Raw genomic sequence first — 23,506 nt, 5'->3', positions numbered from 1 at the left:
AAAGAGCACTTTTTATGTTTTACTTTGTAAAGTTGTACAACAACCCAGTGAACCCACAGTTGTTTTTTTTTTTTTTTTTTTGGGAGCAGACCCTGGTATGTATCAGGGAAGTGAATCCTCAGCAGTTTCATACCCACATGACGAGCCTGAAGGAGCTGACTGGTTAAATTTAGAGATCCTCCAGTGTTTCCAACATTTGCGTGTACTCAGATAACAGCACAGCTGACTAGGGGATTGTATTTGAATTTTTATGATGATATCTACTGGTCTGTGTTTTTACATAAATACTGAACCATATCTGACCTTAAACTAGATCTGGGCGATACTGTATATTTACATAAGCAATGCTGATGTGCTGAGAAACCAGACAAGACGTCACCTGGGATTTTGGTTGCTCCAAATTTATCTATGCTTTTCTGCTTTATAGTTATGTGACATGTTTATTTTTGTGTTTTAGAGGGATGGCTGGACAAAGCAGCAAACATTTCTACCTGTTTGCTCATCATATCAATTTACCACTGTTTTTCTTTTTGCATACCTTCTTATTCTTGTGTGTAAATGTCTTCTAAAATGTCTTCAGCCTTCTCTAAAATAGAGCTTAAACAGTTAGTCAATTAACCCATGAGTCAGTCTCTAGAAAACTGATCTGCAACGATTTTGATAAATGATTTGTCGTTTTTTAAAAGCAAAAATTCTTTTGAAATCAAACATGCCAAAAATTTACCGGTTGCTGCTTTTCAAGTGTGGATATTGGCTGGACTATTGATCTAATAAAAGCGATTCGAAGATTTCAACTTGTTTCATCATTTACTGATATATATCAGTGCTTTTGATTAAAAATATTATTATATTTATTTGATATTGGTGAAATTTTCCTGCCCAACCGGGAGGGTTTAGACTCCCAACTGTAGTGGATATTTAAAGAGAAATTATAATTCATCAGGATCAGTTTTATATTTTGGCTTTAACTGGTGACCAGTTAAGTCATTTAAACACACTCAAGTGACATTGTGATAGTAATAATGTTCCAGTGACAGCTCTCTATTAATATCATCCAAATATGACTTTATTGCATTACTCTTGAAACTACCTAATTCGGGTGATATCACCCGAATTAGGCCAACATCTTAATCGTCTCTCCCCTTTTATCTCTTTAAATTGGTGTTGGGCCAGTGCATGTAATGAATGGAAATCTGGTCGCGTGTGTCTTTTGTGTTGGGAAGAGATGGGCGTAGGCCAGCCCCCTCATCTAATATTCAGCCTTGAGTGAAGGGGGGATGCTGATCGTGAGCCGGGCAGTGCTTGTTGATACAGTGTGTGAGTGAGCAAGGGATAAAGGTTGGTGTTGAATAGCCAAATATAAGTTTCACCTTGTACCAAGGTAAGATGTTCTTCTTTTAACCTTTGTATGTTTTTTTCCAGAGACCATGTGTCACTCTTTTGGCAGCTTTAATAATTTTCTTTTTTTTTTATTTTACTGTTTTTATTCAGTGTTTGTCTCTGCTGGCTTTTACAGGGAGCGTGTTGTGTTAAAAGGACGTGTGTGAGCACCCATCTGATCGTTGCCCAGCAGAGAGAGAGAGAGCTAAATGTTTACTGATTGGTTCTTGTGTGGTATAATCATCCACCCATTGTGCTAAGAGACATGGAGCTGTGGAGGGTGTGTCAACAGGCTTCACTGTAAACAAAGGATTTTTTTCTCACAGTTGATCAGTGGTCCATTACTAAAGAAACAGGGTCAGAGTTTAGAAAAAAAGGTAGAATATATAGATATTCATTGATTGGCAGCTTTGAATATGACTGGATTGACTGTTATGGGCCTTTGTCCTGACACCCCAACAGGCATGTGACATTTAAGCGTCTATTGACCTGAAGCTGAGCTGCTTGTGTCCAGGATTATGGTGAAATATTGTGCAGCATGTTTTGTAGTCTTATTGTGAAACCCATTGCCAAGGCAACGTGCAAGTAATGAGTGCACCTGATTAATTTTCTGTTATTGTGGCAGGAAGCTAGGCTGACCATGATGGAAGAGCCCAACTTGATGAATCATTAATGAGTTTTTCATCGATTGACTGAATCCCTAATACAGCAAAAGCAACCATATTCTTTTGTTAGGTGTGTGCATATATTACATTAAAAGTTTCTAACATTTTCTTATTTTATATTATTCTTCTAAAGAGATCAGGCCTGAATATAGGAGCAATTCACTGCCAAATAGTTACAAAAATGTAATTTGTAAATGTTTCTTATGAAGTCTAAACACATTACCAGGATTAGACTGTGAGGAGAAAAAAAACTGGCCCTCTTGCCTGCACTAAAGGGGTTAAAATGACTCAGTAGCATGCCTGTCTATGTCTGGGTTTAAAATATTTATTTAGAATGGTGCAGCCTAATTGTAGATAATGTTCCCCAAAGTGGGCCGTCTGCATTGATTTGTCAGATGCAGATAACTGCGTCTTACTGCTATTTTCCAATCAGTGCAAAGCAGTTGAAGTGAAATACTGTGCAACTGTGCACCTATTGTACTTTTAGGCACTTTTAAAAAAACTGCACTTTTCTTCTTTAGTGTACTCAAGTTGCACAAAGTCCATTTTAAGGCCATGGAGGAGGGTAGAGTTGAAGTTGGTCTTGATATAATTGGAGCGCACAGTCGAGTGCATCAATTGTCCAAGTCATTATTATTTCAAAGGAAGAAAGTTTAAAGTCTGTTGTTTGTCCTCAGTGGTATTTGATGATTGCTTGATGCAGTTTCATGAGCAGAGTGCTGTGACTGCTGTGTCTTCATTATACTGAGCAGACAAATATTGGTTTGTGTTTTCAGCATGAGCAGGCAGACTGAACTAAACTGGACTGAACTAAGTGCCCCCGTTAGATCTCCTCTAATGAGCTCGTGTTCAGTGCATTGTCCTAATGTAGCCATATTTTAACACACTGTCAAAAGTCTTAAAATTACTACTGAGACAGACATATGTACAATAAGTGTGTCCCAGAAGCTGAAGATTTAATTGTGGTGGTTTTTGTGGTCACTAAATTTGTGGAAATGTGTGTATTGCATGTGTGCCTGTACAGCAAAATTATACTCTGCCTTTACTTTAACTTTTAATAGTAAGAAAACTGCATGGAAACAATGCGTATGTAAATGAATGCAGACACGCACGCATACCTATTCAGTAAGTCTGCATTTGTACAGCACAATTTTTATTTATTATTCTCTTTCAGTGAGAAATGAACAGTTTCATGTATTTTTTTTTAAATATGACTCCCTCTTTTCTGATTTTATTTCATAATGTTTATAGCTGGACTAACTATCATAAATACTTCCTTAAAAAAAAGATCCAGCCTTTGTTTTTTGTTTGTGTGGGTTATTTTGTGCGTGTGAGTTGGGCTTGGACAGTACTTGTTTATTCCACAGCATCACTTCAAAGACACACCACACCCTCTTCCTGGCTATGATTTTAACTTCTTTGTTTGTCTCTTTGTAGTGTTGTACAGTTAGCTGTGCTGGCCACATGCTTACTGTGAATGGTAACCTGCTTTGCTCTCTCGCTCTACAGTGGTGCACAGGTGCTTAGTAGTCAGCCATGGATACCACCACTTCCCTGAAGATGACCTCCCTGGCTGTCCAGAGTCTGTTCAGCTACGTGGAGGAGGAGAACCTGGCTGCCATAAAAGCACATTTGGACAAGTTCAGAGATGTGGACAGCAGGAGCGATGTAAGTCTGCCATATCACAACAACTCCGGTGTTTGCTCAGGACGTTTATTTTAGGGATGAGTATGCAGTTATCAAAGTTTCTTTAGGATCATGTAACAGGTGTTTTGTGGGAAAAGGAATATTAGATATGTTGTGAAGCTGTAATGGAAATGATAATATTACTGAGAGCGATTATGAATCCATTTATAAACTGACACTACATTTCTAAATATTGTGTTTGGCTTCTTAAGGTTAATATTTTCTTTTACATTGGCCATGTATGCCTAAAAAAAGGTATGTCATTTCCTGGGAAGTTTTCATATTTCATTATTTTAATTGCTGAAAACCTTGTAGAGATCGTTTTTGACATTAAAAGGTCTTTCTCTCTTTATCAGTGTCAAAAAGGCACATGAAATCCCTTTTGATTCAATGTCGTACTTCAATAAAACATGAAAACTTCAAAGGTGGGTTAATACTTTTTACAGGCCCTAAGTACCCATAGAAAAACTTAACGCTAATTTACCCTGAAAGAAAGAGAGGGAGAGTTGAGAGGAGTATGTGGAAAGCCAGCAATGTCCCACATTACTAAAGGATAATTCTGATAAATTTCCATATTTTCTTGCTGTGAACAAATTAATCCCATGAGAGGACTAAAAGAAAAACTGATCTTACTGATCCTACTAGCAAGTATTTTTTGTGTCGCCGTAGCCTGATACTCTTTATTATTGTAAAATTGTTGTTTATAGCTTTATCCTCTGTGCCACAAAACCTCCACCGTTGTCCAAAACCACGTCAGTGAGCCACATCATTAGTGCACTGGGTAGCCCTGCTTTTTCATTTCTATATTAATGTTAGTGTAGTTTATTTTCATGTCAATCAGCGTAGGCCATTCCACTGTTGTATATACTCACTACCAAAACAAATCCTTGGGTGAAAATAGCCCCCAGCAAATGCACAATTTGCTTCTTTCTGGGTGAAGAAAAAACTACAGATTGAGGTGTCATAAGGGATTATTCACCCTTTTTTAAAAAAAAAGAAGAAAGTGCATTTTTGACCCGTTTTTAAAGTTATATGTATTCGGTAGGAATCAGTGGGTTTGGGGCTGAGTCAGAAATTAGTAAGACCAATGCATCAATGGTTTTATTGTTTTCATGACATTTGTTGATGATAAGAACATCACTGCACAGTGCTATACTTATCCCTTAACATGACTAACATAGACAAGCAATACATAGACCACGTCTCATCGAAGGATCGATTGTATGGATGTCATACAGGATGGGATTAGAGTTCAGTCATCGAACAGCTTCACCGTCTGTCTTTTATTTCCAGTGAGCTCTCAGAAGGTTTCAGTGAAACAGTGAGCAGTTAATTGGTTTGTTTAAATCCCGTTCACAGTTTGAATTCCTTCTCTCTCTCTCTCTCCTTGTTTCAGAATGGACAGACTCCTCTGATGGTGGCAGCAGAGCAGGGCAATCTGGAGATAGTACAGGAGCTCATTAGGAGGGGAGCCAACGTTAACTTGGATGACGTTGTAAGCATGCATACGCACGTACATAACATCTCATACTACCTTGTGTGAGCGCACACCCCCTGCACACACACAGGTAACACGTGGCGTTGTTGAGATATTGAGAAAAAAAAGCATCAGAGTCGAGGCACAGGTGAAAAACAGTGCGGTCATTCTAACCACATCATCCACTTTACAATGAAGACGTCGGTGATGTTCCATCTTGCTGAACTCACCACACTCGGGCTTAGTCCTCAGCTATTATGAGCCATCATGAGCCATAATGACAGCCTATTACACCATTTTACCTTCACTCTTTTGACTAAATAACAGGATCCACTGGCTGGCCAACACCCTGTGTCTCCAGAGGCCGGCACCCACACACGCACACATTCACGCAGGGATGCGTTCTCCCACTTAGGCGCACGCATGCTTGCTCACACACCTCTCATTAACATCTCACATACATGTAACCTGCTATTACAAATGGCACACTCAAACTTGTGTTCATTCTCATACTAACTCAGAAGGAGAAGGAGAAGCATTACGTGTTGTGGCAGCTCTTGTCTCTCATACTCTACTCTCTTGGTCCACTATCTGTTCATGCGACACTGTGTTCCCATGAGCACCTGGTACGACCAGCTGGTAGGTACAGTGCTTTGACCATTCCCAGGGTGTCCCATGTAGACAAAAGTTTGTCCAACTGGATTTGGAGTCTGATGGGAGTTCCCACGGTGACCAGTTGTCTCTGTGTGCAGGACTGCTGGACGGCGTTGATCTCGGCAGCTAAGGAGGGCCACATCGAGGTGGTGAGGGAACTGTTGGAGAACAATGCTAACCTGGAACATCGAGACATGGTAAGAAAATGAACAAAGACCAAAACTGGGTGATGTAATGGGAAAGGAGATTTAGTTTTACCTGTGCAGTAAGTTTCCAAAAGTTTTTTCCTTGTAAAATCTACTGTTAATGGTGACTTTTTTGTGTGCATGAAGTTTAACTCTCACAAGCCATTGTCCTTTAGTATACCATATACTAGTAATGATATCATGTCAATAATGGTCATATTAATCTTAAGTCAAAAAGTGGTTAAAAAAATGTTTAAAAAGTGAATTAGGTAAGAATATTGTGTAGGGCCTTTCAGGTGGCCTAGTGAATGTCATCTGTCTGTACTGTCTACTATGAAAAAATAACAAGAAATTTATCTTAAGAAAAGAAAAGAAAGCTGGGTTGGAGGATGTTGCAAGAATAAGGGATAGAAATCTATCCTCATTGTCAAACTTCACAGTTTCTATTTATAGAGAAAAAATGTAATCGCTAAACAACTGTGTCAATCTTGTGAATATAAAATAAGCATTAAACTGAGATCTTCAGAGGTTGATTCACAGTCTGCTCAAACTTGTACTGTTGCAGCCCTTACATCATTTAAAATATAATAAAGTTATGATGTCTTTATTTTATGTACATTAATGGTTTCTATTCAGTGTAATGACCCCGCTGCTGGTTGAATGGGATGATCCATTAGCCTTGAAATGGAAGTAAAATGAAATTACTTTCTGTGTGATGGCTCCTCTCTAGTAGTAATCCCATTTACTGAGCTCTGGTTGTCTCTGCTTGGGACAGTGATATGATTTAGTCACTGGATTCAGTCCTGTCAGAGGGAGACAGTTGTCTGCAGGCTTACTGTTCCATTTATTCTGTATTTTCACGAGCGGAGCATTGAGAACATGAAAATGAGATGCACATATTTATTACCTGGTACCAAGCATGTTTGGTAAGCATCTGTTGTGATGTAGATGTCCAATTCAAGAGCCGATGTGCATTTCCAGCAGCCAAAACTACCACTACCACTACTACCATTAAAATTCTATACTGGCACTAAAAGGTTATACATTTACATGACGTATGATTTGTAGAGTTTATTTGAAATTCTTAGCCTCTGTTACACAATGGAAGTGACTCAGTGACATTAATTGACTCTTTGCCATGCGGGGCGTGTCTAAGCTGCACAGGACAGATCACAGCCATCAGTCATCACAGTGGGGTTATAATAAACCACACAGTGGATACTGTTCGCTCACTGGAAAGTGTGTCACACCAGCTAGAAATAGCACATTTTCCTACCACAAAATCTGCTCAGGTTTTACCTGTTCTGTAAGGTTTTCCTTTAATACAGTTAATCCCCTTACACTTTATTAGAATAAAATATATACAATTATGTGTCCAGATTATTACATACACTGTATGCAGAGCGAGTCGTGAGCAAATCTTCTCTCCCCTTCTATCCTCATAATTTTTCTATTCAGATTAACTGTATTGTGTATGTGTTTTCTACTCAGGGGGGTTGGACTGCTCTCATGTGGGCAGCCTATAAAGGTTGCACAGATGTGGCCCAGCTGCTCTTGGAAAAAGGAGCCAACCCCAACATCACTGGCCAGGTATTGAGACACTGTATTTCTTCTGTCATCATTTGCTTCTATTACTTACATCTGCACCAACAGTTAAATAGGTAACTGATATGTTTACATGTTTACATTATGAGATTTTCATCTGTTGAACAAGAAACAGTCCCTAAATAGCAAAGTGTATATTAGAGGAGGTGTTTTATTCTGATTTTTCACTCTATGTAAATATAATGCAGCATTTCAGCTCTCTACCTATAAACTGATAAACATTAATTGTAAATGTCAGAAGACATAACTTTAGAGTAACAAAAGTGTGAACACAGCCACAAATCTGCTCGTCACCTGCTCAGTGTGATGCCTACCCCATCATCTGCTGTGTCAGTCATTTGAGGTGGCTGAAAGTGTTAGTACGACCGCAGGCCTGACACTGATCATTAGTTACTGCCAGCATGACTTCACCCCTGTTCTCTGCCCCAATAGTACAGCGTCTACCCCATCATCTGGGCGGCAGGTCGTGGCCACGCAGAGATTGTCCATCTCCTGCTGCAGCATGGAGCCAAGGTCAACTGCTCAGACAAGGTAACTACACACTGAAAGATGTTCATCATTTACTTCTTTTTAATCACACAGAAGATCCACTTAGTGGCACCAGCTTTAAAAAATTCAAGTGCTTAGGCCCACATCCAGCCCCAGGCTATAAATCTTTCTCCTCTCTACTTTTATTTTTTTATGTTCCTTTATAATTATTTACAAGTCCCTGGTTTTCTTAACTAAATCATCTCTTGCCACATACTTCTCATTCACTCTGTCATATTTTCTTCTTTTCTTTGCAGTATGGTACCACTCCTTTGATCTGGGCTGCCAGAAAGGGCCACTATGACTGTGTGATGCACCTTCTGGCTAATGGAGCTGATGTGGATCAGGAAGGAGCAGTAAGTAGTTTCTAGATTTCCTGTGAATTGTTGTTTCCTGTTTGTCAGTAGCATTCAGTTTTCATCTAGAACAACTTCTCAAAGCTTAACTTTACAAAGCTTTCTTGGCCTTTTTACACATTTATGTATCCTCTGCTGTCTGTCTGGTCATTTATTTTGATTAATAGTCAAGCTACAATTAAGTGGAACTGCAGTTTATAATTGTAGTTTACATAACTATTTATAAAATAAAAAACAGTATTGGAAATTTATTATAAGTTATTTGACATAGTGTTATATTTGGTAGTGTTTCCTGAACAGTGGTAATATTTGATTTGGTAGTCTGAACAGGTAGCTTAACGGCTGACCAAGTCTAATTTTGTCTTGGGCACACTGTGGCTGCCATGACACACAAAGCTGCCTGTTCTCGCCAGTGTGGTTTTCACACAATCAAGATTTAATGCTGCCAAGCCCCACAAATGTGTCAGGAAAGTACAATATTAAATAATTGATTGCACCTATGACGCAGCGCATCTGTGCTCCTTCGAGTCATGTTGCATCTGCGCTGACACAAACTGAGCGATGTGTTAGTTTGATATGTAGCATCAATAATCAGATGGAACTGCAGTAGCTAATGTTGCAGAGCAAGTAATTCATATGTGATTAAGAGACTCTAGTGCCTGGAAAAATATATGAATTATTGGACTCGCGAAATGAGATGTCAATAATAAGTTGTCATTAAGCCTTTAGTGTCTCCCAGAGCTGCTGAAATAAACTGACAACATGCGGGAAGCACAGTTTGTTGTGATCAGCCGTAAATGATTGAACATCTGTCATTTGAACGTTTGAATACCAACCAATATCTTTACACCCAGTCAAGTAGAGAAAAACATCTGAGAAATGTTAGAGCTAGTGGGACCGTCAAATGTGCAAATTACTTTTTTCTGTGTTCTTTTTTCAGAATTCAATGACGGCTCTGATTGTGGCTGTGAAAGGCGGCTACACAGAAGTTGTCAAGGAGCTGCTGAAGAGGAACCCCAATGTCAACATGACGGACAAGGATGGCAACACAGCCCTGGCCATTGCTGCCAAGGAGGGTCACACTGAGATCGTACAGGACCTGCTGGACGCCGGCACCTACGTCAATGTCCCAGACAGGGTGAGGCCTCCTCACTACAACATTACCCACTGCTGTTTTGACACAAACTGGATGTTGTAAAATGGTTCATATGTAATAGACTTCATGTCTCGCTCTGTTTCTCACCTCTGTCTCTCTTTCACCATCTCTTCCAGAGCGGGGAGACAATGCTGATTGGAGCAGTGAGAGGAGGTCATGTGGAGATAGTCCGAGCTCTGCTGAACAAATATGCTGATATTGACGTCAGGGGCCAGGTGGGAGTCCTATCCCACTATTATTGCTGACTTATTGATGTTTTAAAGCAAGCAGGAGGCCTTCTTGTGTTCTGTGTGGAATGTCAGACTTTTCTCAGTACTGTTCTTTTAGTGCCAGTGTTTTTTTTTTTTAACTTTAATCCATGGGTGGGAACAGCACAAATACATTACTGCTGTATTAAAAGACACAACTTGACACACTGTGCTTCGTGTAGATTATCTATATACTGTTCTCATGCTACTTCATCACTATGCATATGCTTTTTTTGCATTTCTGACAGTTTATTTTTTCTGAGATAAGCTAGTATTTGCCTTGTCCTTTCAACATTAGGATGGAAAGACTGCCCTCTACTGGGCAGTGGAGAAAGGCAACGCTACCATGGTGAGAGACATCCTGCAGTGTAACCCAGACACCGAGAGCTGTACAAAGGTAAGGCACACTCAGTAATAAGGGAGGAATAGGCACGCTATCTCTGATCATTGGTTGGTTTTCTCTCTTTTTCTTTTAAAGTGTCGTGTTTCCCTCTTTATTTGTCATGACTTCTCATATACTCTATATATTTGCATGCACTATATTAAATAAAAATAGGCACAACAGAGTATGCTGTAAAATCTGTAAAAATACTGTTGACCAAAGATGCCGGCAGACAACAATGAATATTATCTTATAACAACCTACTCTAGACTTTCTGTCTTTCTGAAGAACTCTTTTCCAGTTGCCTTGTGTTGATTTATTGTAAACTTAAAAGCCCAATTTGTATAGACTTTTAAGTATAAAATAAATTTCAGACTGAATGTGATGAAATGTTGTGTGTATTTGTGTTTTAGGAGGGAGAGACCCCACTTATCAAAGCCACAAAAATGAGGAACATAGAAATAGTGGAGCTGTTGCTGGATAAAGGAGCCAAAGTGTCAGCTGTGGACAAGGTGCTGTTTAAAACACACTTGCACATAACTCATGCTTGTCTAGAAAACCTTCATCATAATACTTTTACGCTGTGATCTGGAGGATTCTTTTTTGCCCACTATTTAGAGTGTTTATAAATGTTACTTTACTCAGTTCTGTGTTTTCCTTCACACAGAAAGGAGACACGCCCCTCCATATTGCCATCCGAGGGCGTAGCCGAAAGTTGGCTGAGCTGCTGCTGAGGAACCCTAAAGATGGCCGCCTGCTCTACCGCCCCAACAAAGCCGGAGAGACCCCGTACAACATCGACTGCACCCACCAGAAAAGCATCCTCACTCAAATATTTGGAGCCAGTATGACCCATTTCTATTTGTCACTTTGAAATGATTGTGTGACAAAATGAACGAATTTTGTTCAGAAATCAGAAAAGATCAAACTGCTTTACTTAATCTTCTCTCATCCACCTCCCCTTCGTTTATTTTTTTTCTCCATTAGAGCACCTCTCCCCCTCTGAGTCAGATGGAGACATGTTGGGTTATGACCTGTATAGCAGCGCTTTGGCAGACATCCTGAGTGAGCCCACCATGCAGCCACCTATCTGTGTTGGATTGTATGCTCAGTGGGGCAGCGGCAAGTCTTTCCTTCTGAAGAAACTGGAGGGTAAGTAAGCAAACAGCATTAAAATCTGTCTCATACACAGATGAAAAGTAAAGAATTGTTGAAACTTGCTTTTTGAACAGTGCTTGTCTTCAGTTTCTTCAATTGCTCTGGAACAATCTAAGTCAAGGTTTTTTTTTCCATGTTACTTCATATCCTCAGTTTATGTACTATATTTTAATTTCCCCTTACACTTGATTGTTAACATCTGACATGAGATTCTTTTTTGGACTTCTTTTTCTTCCCTTGCATTCATTAGATGAGATGAAGACATTTGCAGGCCAGCAGATAGAGCCGTTGTTCCAGTTCTCGTGGCTGGTGGTCTTCCTCACATTGCTACTCTGTGGCTCAGTGGCTGTGGTCCTGGGCTTTACGGTTGATCCCAAGCTGGCGATCGCTGTCTCCCTCAGCCTCCTCGCCCTGCTCTACATCTTCTTTGGTGAGAGGACAGAAGATATAGGAATGAAGCAATGATGCGAGAACTTATGACTATGAGGAAATTTTGTTTTAATTTGACTGAGGAGGGAGCTACACATGGATTAAATAGAGATATTTGTATACAAAGCTGGCACTTGAAACTGCTTTGCCCACTAGAGGGTGCCATTACACAACCAATACCAAACATGATGAGCTTCTTATTTTACATTTTACATACATTTTTAAGAGAAGAGAGTTCTGCTTCTGTCTGCAGTATTGGTGTACTTTGGAAGCCGACGTGAGAGGGAAAACTGGAACTGGGCGTGGGTCATCAGCACCCGTCTGGCCCGCCAGGTCGGCTACCTGGAGCTGCTGCTGAAACTGATGTTTGTCAACCCGCCTGAACTGCCTGAGCAGACAACCCGTGCCCTGCCTGTCAGGTGACAATGAGGGACACACCGACACAGAAGAACTCTTACTCTAGTCACTACACTCTTCAGCTGGAAAATTACAATAGTCTCCCAGCTCCAAGACAAAAAAATAGAAGCATTTGTTAACAATTGCCTTCCAAAATTATGAGCTTTGAAACTCTATAGGAGATTGCTGTGGATCTGAGACAAACAGTTTCCCTTCTCCCACTCTGTCACATGTCACACAGGTTCTTGTTCACGGATTATAATCGTCTGTCCAGCGTTGGAGGGGAGACTTCCATGGCTGAGATGATTGCAACACTCTCAGATGCCTGTGAGAGGGAGTTTGGCTTCATGGCCACAAGGCTTTTCAGGGTTTTCAAGAACGATGAGATCCAAGGTGACGTCACTGTCTTTGGGTTTAGGTGTCAGCCTTTCAGCCTGCACACAGGGTTCATAATATCTTTTACTGAGACTGAAAATAATCTGATGTTTACAATTTCCAGTGTAACTGTTATCCAGCTCTTGCCAAAGTGAAATATTTCATAGTGGCTTTGAGGTGGTATCAGTATAAGAAGTACTTTCTGTGCAGTTTGTGTTGACAATGAAACCAAAAGAGAAATACAAAGAAGAAAAATGTATCCTTGTTTAATAACACAGTAAACCAGTTACCTTAATTAGGTTTCTTATACTGGTATTTACCTGCATTAGTGCAAAATTAGATTTTTGGGAATGGGGCTCTTTTAAGCATAATGAAGTATAACCAATGCTTAAAACTAACTGTTTAGCCAATGTTTACTTCACTGACTGCATCCTATATTACCAGATAAAGGTAATACTAGTCTGTATAGAAAAAAAAGGGTTTTCCTATTTTTTTACCCACAGTTTATCTCCCCAACATGACCTTCTACTTTCCTCTCATTCCCCAGGTAAAAAGTGGAAGAAAACATGTTGTGTTCCCTCCTTCGTGCTGTTTGCCTTGACACTAGCCTGCCTGATCACTGGTATGGCCCTGTTGGCCATCTTTAAGGTGGGTTAGATCAGTTAATCTATATGCCTTCTAATCACTAGGTCACTGGATGCCCAGGTAATCAGTTTAAATTCTTTTAACTTTCCAGGTGGACCCAGAAAACTTGACAGTAAATGCAGTGCTGATAGCTATGGCCAGCGTGGTGGGTCTGGCTTTGCTGCTCAACTGTAAGACCTGGTGGCAGGTGGCTGACTCTGTCCTCAACTCCCAGAGGAAACGCCTGCACAGTGCCGCCAACAACTTGCACAAACTCAAGAGTGAAGGATTTATGAAGGTAGACTAATGCACTTCATTATGCCTAATCAAGGATAATTGGAAATCCTTTGACATCCTGTTGTTGTGGCTCAAGGGACATTTCATTTGTTTGTGATGTTATGAAGTTGTAGTTCTTAGTCACTTTCTTTTCTCACATAAAAATTAAAAATAAAAAACAAAAATAAAAACAACTTAATTGTTTAAAGCCATTGATTTTTTTTCCTTCCCGGTCTCTCAAAAGGTTCTGAAACACGAGGTGGAACTAATGTCAAAAATGGCCAAAACCATCGATGGCTTCACCCAGAACCAGACGCGTATGGCCGTCATCATCGATGGGCTGGATGCCTGTGAACAGGACAAAGTGCTGCAAATGCTGGACACGGTGTGTGTTTACATCTGACTGTGCGTGTGGGGCCAATAAGATAATATGACAGAATTGAAAATTTCAACACCTGTCATTCAAGTAAATTTGTAACCATGAAACAGACTCGTGTACATGTGGCCTGAGTAACCTGAAAGTGGGTCGTTCACCTGTGATCACAGAGCCCACACATCTCTGTTGCAGTGCAGCTACCCTGGTGTTCCCAGCTGCCTCAGCTCACCTCCAAGTTAAGATTCTTCCTCCCAGCTGCTGTAATAGAATTTCCCTTAGCCAAATGTTATTATTTGGTGAAGTAATCCCAGAGAAGATGGCAACCTCCTGTGTGCTAATGTAATCTTCTCATCTTTGCAAGCACCTCCCAGTCACTCTGAAACCATCTTCTGTTCAGAGATCAGACATGCAATCGGAAATGCATTTTTTGTAGGTTACACAAATTACAGAATCAGACATTTTTGTTTCCTTCAGTCTGTATAAATTTCCCACCAGATAATGTGCATTAAAGACACAGACATCATGTGATGTCCCCTTAGTTGAAGGGTGCTGACAGCTGCTGTAGGGACAGAGGTTCATCATCCTGTTGGGGGCGAGCCTGAGGGTGCTGGCCAGGGGTTAACAATGCATGTATACATGTAGCACAAATCGATGTCCTGTGGCACTTGGACAATGTCCCTTAGTTAGCAGAGTGGAAATCCCCAAAAGCATGTGCTGCGGACAGTCAGCTCTCACAGGAGTCATTACATTTAAGCACTACAGCTGACTGTTGCCTCTAGTTGTCATGTTGTTGATTGATTAGATTGTAAACCTCCGATTTTGACATTGAATTAGTAGACACTCCGCAGAGGGTTCTACTGTTTTAAAACCTTTTTTTTTTTTTTTTAACAGATGGCTGAACCTAATCAAGTCTATATTCAAAACCCTGTAGACAACAGTAATAATAATAATAGTAGTACAACAAGCTAATATCATAGTTTGAAAACTCATTTTGTGAAACAGCAGGTCATGAATGTCCTTTATACCCTAAGTTATGGTTCCTTTCTCATTCCAGGTCAGGGTACTCTTCTCCAAAGGCCCTTTTATCTCCATCTTTGCCAGCGATCCCCATATTATCATAAAAGCTATCAACCAAAACCTCAATAGTGTGCTGAGAGACTCCAACATCAACGGCCACGACTACATGAGGAATATCGTCCACCTGCCAGTATTCCTCAACAGCAGAGGCCTCAGTACGGCCAAAAAGCTTTGCATGGCAGCCCCCACCAACGGAGAAGCACTGCCTGCTGAAGGTAAACGACGAGAGTTAATATACAACACATGCTGATAGAGATCTGCACCAAGTTTTGGGTGTCTGGTGTATGGTGTCATTCTCTTCATCTCTACCTCTCTCTCTCCAGGATGGCATGAAGACCTGGACAGGAAGATGTCTCAGAACAGTTTGGGCCAAGATCAGGCTAAGTTTGGCAGCAAGAATGCCCTCAATCGCAGGGTAATGGCAATTCACGTCAAGTTTGTTTGTATAGGCCTTACATTTTTTTTGCTGGGGTTTTATAGCCCCACATCAAGGGTCCCTGACCTCACCAAGCTCTATAAGTTAAGACAAGGAAGAACCATGGCACATTATCAAAAACGTTGTTGGAAGAGGAAATTCAAAGAGGGATCCTTCTGCTGAGATGGAAGAATAACATCAGTAATAGACAGGCAATATGTCACACACAAGTTCAAGAGTAAGATTATAGTAAGTCAAAATTAGACTCAGTTCATCTACCCCACCCTGACCTCATAACAACCCAAACAAAAAAGCCAGCAATAATAACAAATTGCAGAGAAGCTTTTGATATAAAATTAAAATGGAGGCAGATGCTTTGTTTATAGAATGAGGCAAAATAAATTTGTTTTTCCACCACGCTCCCACAACACTCATGTTATCTGGAAATATCATAAGGCTGGAAATTAATGCTTAATGTCCTCACATTAATCATACACAATTAAAATGCACTTAGTTCAGCACAACTTGAATAGTAAACACTGGGTTAGGGTGAGAGATACCGCCTTAGAAACCCTTGCTGCTCTCTCTTTTCGGCCTCCTTCCTGAAGGGGGTGTTCGGTACATGCGTGGCGCTGGCAGGCAGCTCAGAGGCCAGAGGACAGAAGGAGACACACTGAGATGAACACAGAGAGGTGCTCGGTGTGCGGCCAAGGTTCCTGGTGTAATTGATGTAATGGCTGTTTATCCTTCCTGCTGCGTTGCCACAGCCTAATGACAAGGCCTAGCAGCAGTGGGTCCCCGTGACAAAACACTGGCACCAGGTCTGCTGGCAGGAGGCTAAGTGACTCTGCTGCTGTTGCTGATGCTTTCCTCTCCCCTGCAAGACCTTTCCACTCCTCAGCCCCCTCATTCCCTCCCATGTCCCTCTCTTGTTTGTTTGTTTGACATTTGTTTGTACCCCACTTTTATCTAGTACGATCAATTATTGGTGTCTGCCCTTTTTATTTCAGGGTGGTGTCGTGCTCTTTTTATTTGCCCTCCACCCGTAGCTAGCTCTTGGCAAGAAAGTCGTCTTTCTACAAGTGGAGATTAAAATGAAGGCCAGAGAGGAAAATCAATTAGTGACTTTCTCATGTGGCTTCTCAAGTTGTGGACAACGTTATGAGTATCTCTACCATCTTAATTCCATTTATTTATTTAGAATTAAATCCAAAACATTATAAGGAAAATATTTATTACCTGGAACTCAGCATTCGGTATTTCCTCCTTCTGTAAGTATAACCACTTTCTTAATTGATTGAACAGTCAGTAAGGAGAAGAAAAACCAGTAAGCAAATTCAAAACCATCTGAATGGACCAGTAAAGCTGTGGAACTACAGTAAAAATCAATATATATTGGAAAGTCAGCCACACAGGGCTGTCTGTATGATAGACCTTTTCAGGCCTGACTGAGTGGTGGCCATATGTTTCATCTGTCAGAGAAAGAGGTCATGAGACTGGCGTTACGACTTCAAAGTCAACCAAAAGCCTCGCCTTGGCTCATGACCATGGCAGCTGTCTGATATCATCACAGATGTTCTCCCGTAGATCTGTGTCAATAGCTAGCCTGTGTGTCTTAACTGTTCAGCTCTGGACAGTGGCTCTTTGATTTTTATTTGCAGTCACAGAGAATTATATGTTTTGCTCATGAGGAGATGATATGGAGGGGGCAGAGACTGTGAGAAAAAATAGCTTTTGATTGGTTTCAATCCCACTACTTCACATACTTAAAATGCTGACATTTGCCGGTTCGTCTTGACAAACAAGAGCAAAGACCCAGAAATGTAAAACTGAACTGCACGTAAGTGCTATGAAACATGGATGTAGCTCGGATCCATCCATATTCCTCAGCTTATTCAAGGTTTTATGATGACATGGCTGGAGATCACATGTTGACCCTGAAGCGCCTGCTCTCCTGTCTCATGATGCACAGCTTGCAACATGGTAATACACAAGAGCCAAAGCCTCTGCTGCTGTCAGGAGAAATGTTGTGGTATTGTTTGACTTTGATTTCAGTTTGTCATAAGGGATCTAGTATTTAAGACTTCCCTGTACAGTGTGTTTCTGTTAAAAGCCTCCTGTAGCTGCATTGGTTTTGAATCTGTGACTTTAAGGCAGGTCCTGTTTTCCCCTTCCTGCTGTTCTGCTGCTTTTATTAACACAGGATGTTACATGATTCCTTTCATAGAATTATATAAAAATGAAATTATGACTCATTTCAAAATTTTGATATGAGTCTTCAGCCTTGTGTCAACATCACTGTCACCACAAGTGAAACACGGTGTATTGAAAGCTGTGTAATTTCCAGTCTTATGCTAACTAGACTTTCTGTTTGAACACTTGCTTCCTGTCAAGGACACATATCGACGTCGCCAGATGCAGAGGACCATCACCAGACAGATGTCGTTTGACCTTACCAAGCTGCTGGTGACCGAAGACTGGTTCAGTGACATCAGCCCGCAGACCATGAGGAGGTTGCTCAACATTGTTTCTATCACAGGTGAAGAATAAACTATACTCTCTGTTTCAACATCACCCTCATCTTGTAACAGTAACAAATAACATTTTGCTTTTACAGCAACATTCAAGTTGTTTAGCCTTAATTTAACCCATCATTGTTTTGGATGCTTGGAGGCTTTGCTTTTGAACTTCAGTCAGCTGTTGGGGAAATATTAGCGGATTGGGGGGTGGGGGGGCAGAGCACAACCACAAAACAAAGCACCGATGGTATTTATTCTTAGACAAGTGGAGTCTGTCATGTGGCTGCAGAGGCGGTGCATTTGACCAAGCATTTTAATGAAGGGTACATTTTCCTTCAACGCGTAATCAGGCATTCAAATCAAAATATTATTTGCAATAATGACATGACAGAGAGAGAGAGAATTTACACCCACTGATATATTGTTAACACATAATAAAAGTGCAACAGAACCACACAGCTGTTTGAGAAACACAGCACAAACAGTTTGATGTTGACCAGCTTGTGGAAAAGTTGAGACACAGTCCTCCATAGCTGATTGGCAGGTCATGTAATGAAAATATCACAATGTATAAAATCATCTCTGCCGCATTTCTTGGTGATTGAAGCCGTTATCTTTGCAGTTATCAGGCCCATTTGTGCTGATTATTGATCAACAGTGATGATCAGAACACCTGATCAGTCCTCAGGTGTTCGTTTTCTCAGGTGGACTGGGGTTAAGAGTAGACCAATGACTTCTAAGGCCATGAATCCTCTACATCATTGTTGACAGGCCGTCTGTTGCGAGCCAATCAGATCATCTTCAACTGGGATCGGCTGGCGTCCTGGATCAACCTGACAGAGGAGTGGCCTTACAGGACGTCGTGGATCATCCTCTTTCTGGAAGAGACTGACGGGGTGTCTGACCAGGTCACTCTCAAGACCATCTATGAGAGGTACACAAACACAAACACAGATAAAATTTATTTTCTTCTTTAGTTACTGCCTTGGCAGACTGAGGCCACTTTTAACATACAATAAAATTTTGATTTAATTATCTTAATAGAAATTAAGTCAAATCAACTCAGCCAAATGACCCAGATCCTGTCAGTAGAACACTAAATCCTCCCTGAAGAGATCAACAAGCCAAAACACCAATTTTAGTGCTGGGGTCAATAAAGTATCATATCACTTGTTTTTCTCTCTGTGAAATATGTAAGTTGTTAGTAAGATGTAAGTAACTGCGACCAACAGGTGGCAGTAGAGGATTTTCTTTTCCGTGTGGGCTGCTTTAGTGCACAGTTGCTGCCAGTGGCTCTGGGTGCCACGCTAATTGGCAACTGACAGACAGATTTTGTAATTGATCATAATGCACAAGGCAAATGATGACTGTATTATAACCATGACGTCTCTAGATTCAAGAAAGGACACATTTTCTAAAAACTGGACAAGAGACGACTGAAGGTCAGACGTCTTTATTTGAACAGTAAAGGGAAAGTCTTGTGTCTTTCTGTGCATGTGCGTATGTGTGTTTGTGCGTACAGTGCGAGTGTTTATGCCTTTGCATGCGTGTGGTCACGGGCGCTTTTAGGAGCGCTCACCGCAGACAAGAGGAGGAGGCCGACACAGGCTGAGTAACTGGGTTTGGGTGCTGTTGTGCATCAGTCGCTGGCCTTTAAAGGTTGCACTCTGTCACAATACACTAGCGCCCATGACTCCTGCGGCAGGAAAGTGTCACAGACAGTTACTGTCAGCCGGTCAGCCAGCTAGATTCAGCAGACTACCCTCCCTCCCCCATTTTCAAGGCAAACTGCTGCCTCATTAGCTCTTTGGTTTTTCAAAGAACAGTAAGCTTTACCTTCCATCTTTTTTATATGGCAGTTAAGAGTTACATGTGACATGTACGGTATGCGTGGGGTTCACAGTACAAGGTAACAGATGAGAAGCATTTCAGTCAGAAGGCTGTAAATTCATTATTTTTCTGGATATCGGGATCTCTGCCTTTTGTTATTGTTAACTGAAGTGGAAAATTTTGCAGCTACACTTTTCCGTTATATATCTTTACCATGTTTAAGTACAGTGGACACCCAAAAGAAAATGCCCATACTTCTACCATAATTATTGTGGAAAATAAAACTGGCAGATAAAATTATACACTAGGTCTTTACCACAGCATGATATTGTGCTTACACTGCTCATTAGACTTAATATAGCCATCATCTTTTTTTTTTTTTTTTTTTTGAGCAACGGTCCTGTCTTTCTTTATCTTCCTCCTCACTGGGTGTCTTTCCAAATGGCTGCTCTGTTTTCCGCAGTGGCCGTCGGAGAAGCGGCCTTAATGATGATGACAGGAAGCCTCAAACAGGCTAAACACAACGCCTCGCCTAGAGGCCTTATCTCTTGCGCTAATCTTCCGCTGATAAGACTCTGTCCTCTATCTGTGTATCTTTTTTTTTGTCTCTTTGCTGGCTCTTTTCTTCCTCTTTTCTTATGATCTCTGGCTCTTTAGGTCCCTTTTTTTTGCTCTGGATGAGTTATTCTGTCTTTCTCCTTGAGCAATAGATGGGCACTTGACTGGCTCCTCTGAACCTCGGGCCCCTTCTCCTGATTGTCTGTCTGTTTGAGAAAGGGACAGTTACTTCTCTTTGGTTTCCTTTTTGTGCAGGCACACATATCGCACATACACACACACACACACATATGATTGAATCAACTATATATATATATATATATATATATAAAATATATATATAAATATAGTTGACTGCCTCCCGGGTGTCATAATTAGCTTTTTTGTTTCTTTAATTCTGTTACCAAAGTACGGACATGGTTCAAAGTCATACATGATCTTTGTGTTGTAGCAAACATACATGTTGTTGTGCTTGGCTATTTTTTCACTGCGGAACTGCACATCCCCTGAGCTAAGTGAATATATTAGTGGTGAAGTGAACGTTGGGGGTGAGTCAGCCCCTTATAGGTCAACTGTCGCCCTGCATCTCAGTCACAAGGCAGCGTTCTCTTCCTCTTCTCTCCTCTTTATAAGGCTCGCTACAGCACAGAGGGGCCACAGTACACAGAGCATCAGAAAAGCATAATATACTATCAATCATAGGATGGATAAACTGTACAACTGTAGTTGGTACAAAAGATGTTTTCTGTTTCCTTCTCCATCAGTAAAAATAAAATACAGATTTCATCCTTGCCTGAGGTTCTTTAAATGCAGCTATGTTTAGATTGCATGCCCTACCTAGTCTGCTAAATTACGAAACCACATGGAAATATTGTGTGAATAACAGAGTGCTTCCCAGTGACAGCGACTCTCTGTGGCATGTACCTGAACTCCTAGAAAGAAGCGAAAAAATAGAAACACTCGCCCACCTTCATCCATATCTTACACAAACGCACACGTCTTCAGGACAGCTAAAAGCTGTTTTTAGCAACTTCCCTGGCAATAACAAGCACCCATGAAGGGCTGTGAACTGTCATTGTAGGACATGGCGTGAAAAGAAATGTGTAGCCCTAATTCCCATAGCGGGAACGGGCCAGTACAGCCTTCCTAATCTGATGGAGAATGTGTAATCGGTTAATAACCTCAGCGATTTCTGTCATTAATGGTAAGACCGGGAGCTGCCCAGACTAACGCAAGGTAGCAGGGGGAAAGCACCGTGCAACAAAGATTGCACTGTCTGTAGGAGATACAAGCTCAAAGCAATCAAGCTTACACACACTGAACATAGCTAAAATGTTCTGTTAGTTCTGTAAGGAAAGCTGCAAATTACAGCTACATGGTCTGCCCGACACGATGGCAGAAACTGAACAGGAAGCAAAACAAGTGTTTTAGACTGACCCTCGTATTTGTAGCCGTCAAATTACAATCCAACTTTCAAGTGCTTGTTTTTGTTTTTTTTTTAATCACTGGAAAATTTAATTTGGACCCTTCAGCCTTGTGACTATGATTTTCAGCTATACCATCTCTTCTTTCTCAGTGTTGTTTCTCTTAGGAGTCAGTTGTTCCTTGTTTTAGCTGCCATTAGAGACTTAATGACTGTAGCTAACCTAGCTCTCTCCTGCTTCATGGTTATTGCTTCAAAGCAGCCCTGCCATTTCCAAAGACTGTTAATGGGCTTTCGTATGTTTATTTCCTTGATGTTTAGAGTCATTACATTACATTCAGCCATTACGTGGAATCTCCTCTGTATAGTGACTTCCAGGAAGTGAGCAAGTACAGCTTCTGGACCTTGTTCAAGGACAACGCTGTTGCTGTTGTTGTGACCTTTATTATTTTTTTGAGTGCCTGCTCACCTTTCAATTTTTGTTCTAATTTTGAATCCACATTAGCTTTCATTAAAACGATTGGTAGTCCAAAGTTCTTTGCCTACATTGCAGATGTCCCTGTTCAAAGAGGACGATCTGATTGGATTGGATTGGATTAATCGCACCTTACTGCATAAATTTGCTTTATTTTTTATGATTAGCATTTATTAGTTACTTGAGCATAATTAACAACAATGCATGTACATATTAATATTGAATTTTATATACATGTACACAGGACGTGCTGTACAATAGTAATCGTATGCAAACAGACAATCAACAAAGGACAAAGAAACCAATTTAGCATTTGAACAAACAAAAACTGATCTTGCTTGGCAATTGTACAGACATGGTCATGAACATTAAACAGTTCACTTTGTTAACAGAAAATAAGATATGACAGAGTAATGGAAAAGATAGTAAGTAATGTAGAGCTGAATCAATTAGTCGAATAATGGATAAATTGATCAGCAAAAAATGTCATTAAAAATTTCATTTTTTTCCAAGCAAAAATAATAAAAATTGATTGGCTCTAGCAACTCGTGAAGATTTGCTGTTTTTCTGTGTTTTCTGTAATAGTAAACTGAATATCTGAATTTTGGACTCTTGGTCAGGCTAAATAAACCATTTGAACCTGTTAACATGTTCTGGGAAACTGTGATGGGTATTGTTCTGTGTTTTCTGACTTGTTTTGCAAGACATACTGTGGGAGAGAAAGCACTAACAACCACAGACAAGCACTGAAGTACAAGTGAATCCAAAATCAGGGGGCGTGATCAGTCAGCTCCTGCATGTTTATACAAACCTTCGGCAACTTCAAAAAGATTGTACTTGCAGTTTGTGGGCATTGCGTAACACTATCAGCCAGTGTGTTTAATGATGATAATAATTTTTTGTTTTGTTTTATTTATTTATTTATTTTTTGTTATTTTTTGTCAGTGGTGATTAGTTTGAAATTGAAGTAGTTCTGTGTTTCCGTTGAGGGGTTAACATATTTGGATCTAATGATGTATGGGGGCGGGTTTAGTCAGCCCCTCCGAGAGTTTATTCCTGGACGCCCAGATCCCATTTTCAGCTCTAGAAAAAAAAAAAAAAAAAGTGTCACTGGTCCACCGAGCAGGTTCCTGCACTGCTCTGACATCTGGTGCCCTGTCTGTGCCAGGATGCCCCCGCCGCACTCAGAAGTGTGTTTCTGGCGCTGCACCTGAATCTTCTGTTCATTACACACACACACACACACCCATGCA

At 40.7% G+C, this 23,506-nt stretch overlaps 1 protein-coding gene across 2 annotated transcripts in view; it reads left to right on the top strand.

Moving 5' to 3' along the window:
* kidins220a (kinase D-interacting substrate 220a) overlaps window positions 1–23,506 on the top strand; it is a 44,264-nt gene that overhangs the window by 722 nt on the left and 20,036 nt on the right. For both annotated transcript variants that reach the window (XM_041060102.1, XM_041060101.1), the window contains exons 2-23: window positions 3,555–3,713; window positions 5,128–5,226; window positions 5,961–6,059; window positions 7,539–7,637; window positions 8,085–8,183; window positions 8,438–8,536; window positions 9,477–9,674; window positions 9,809–9,907; window positions 10,239–10,337; window positions 10,736–10,834; window positions 10,990–11,167; window positions 11,310–11,474; window positions 11,731–11,910; window positions 12,163–12,328; window positions 12,547–12,698; window positions 13,228–13,328; window positions 13,417–13,602; window positions 13,825–13,965; window positions 15,011–15,248; window positions 15,357–15,448; window positions 17,843–17,987; window positions 18,739–18,901. In XM_041060102.1, the coding sequence (XP_040916036.1) occupies window positions 3,582–3,713; window positions 5,128–5,226; window positions 5,961–6,059; window positions 7,539–7,637; window positions 8,085–8,183; window positions 8,438–8,536; window positions 9,477–9,674; window positions 9,809–9,907; window positions 10,239–10,337; window positions 10,736–10,834; window positions 10,990–11,167; window positions 11,310–11,474; window positions 11,731–11,910; window positions 12,163–12,328; window positions 12,547–12,698; window positions 13,228–13,328; window positions 13,417–13,602; window positions 13,825–13,965; window positions 15,011–15,248; window positions 15,357–15,448; window positions 17,843–17,987; window positions 18,739–18,901 (3,029 nt within the window). In that variant the 5' untranslated portion in view covers window positions 3,555–3,581. The remainder of the gene's footprint in view (window positions 1–3,554; window positions 3,714–5,127; window positions 5,227–5,960; window positions 6,060–7,538; window positions 7,638–8,084; window positions 8,184–8,437; window positions 8,537–9,476; window positions 9,675–9,808; window positions 9,908–10,238; window positions 10,338–10,735; window positions 10,835–10,989; window positions 11,168–11,309; window positions 11,475–11,730; window positions 11,911–12,162; window positions 12,329–12,546; window positions 12,699–13,227; window positions 13,329–13,416; window positions 13,603–13,824; window positions 13,966–15,010; window positions 15,249–15,356; window positions 15,449–17,842; window positions 17,988–18,738; window positions 18,902–23,506) is intronic.

The sequence above is a fragment of the Toxotes jaculatrix genome, chromosome 17 (genome assembly GCF_017976425.1).
Source record: "Toxotes jaculatrix isolate fToxJac2 chromosome 17, fToxJac2.pri, whole genome shotgun sequence".
Taxonomy (NCBI): domain Eukaryota; kingdom Metazoa; phylum Chordata; class Actinopteri; family Toxotidae; genus Toxotes; species Toxotes jaculatrix.
This window is presented reverse-complemented; position numbering and strand designations above follow the sequence as displayed.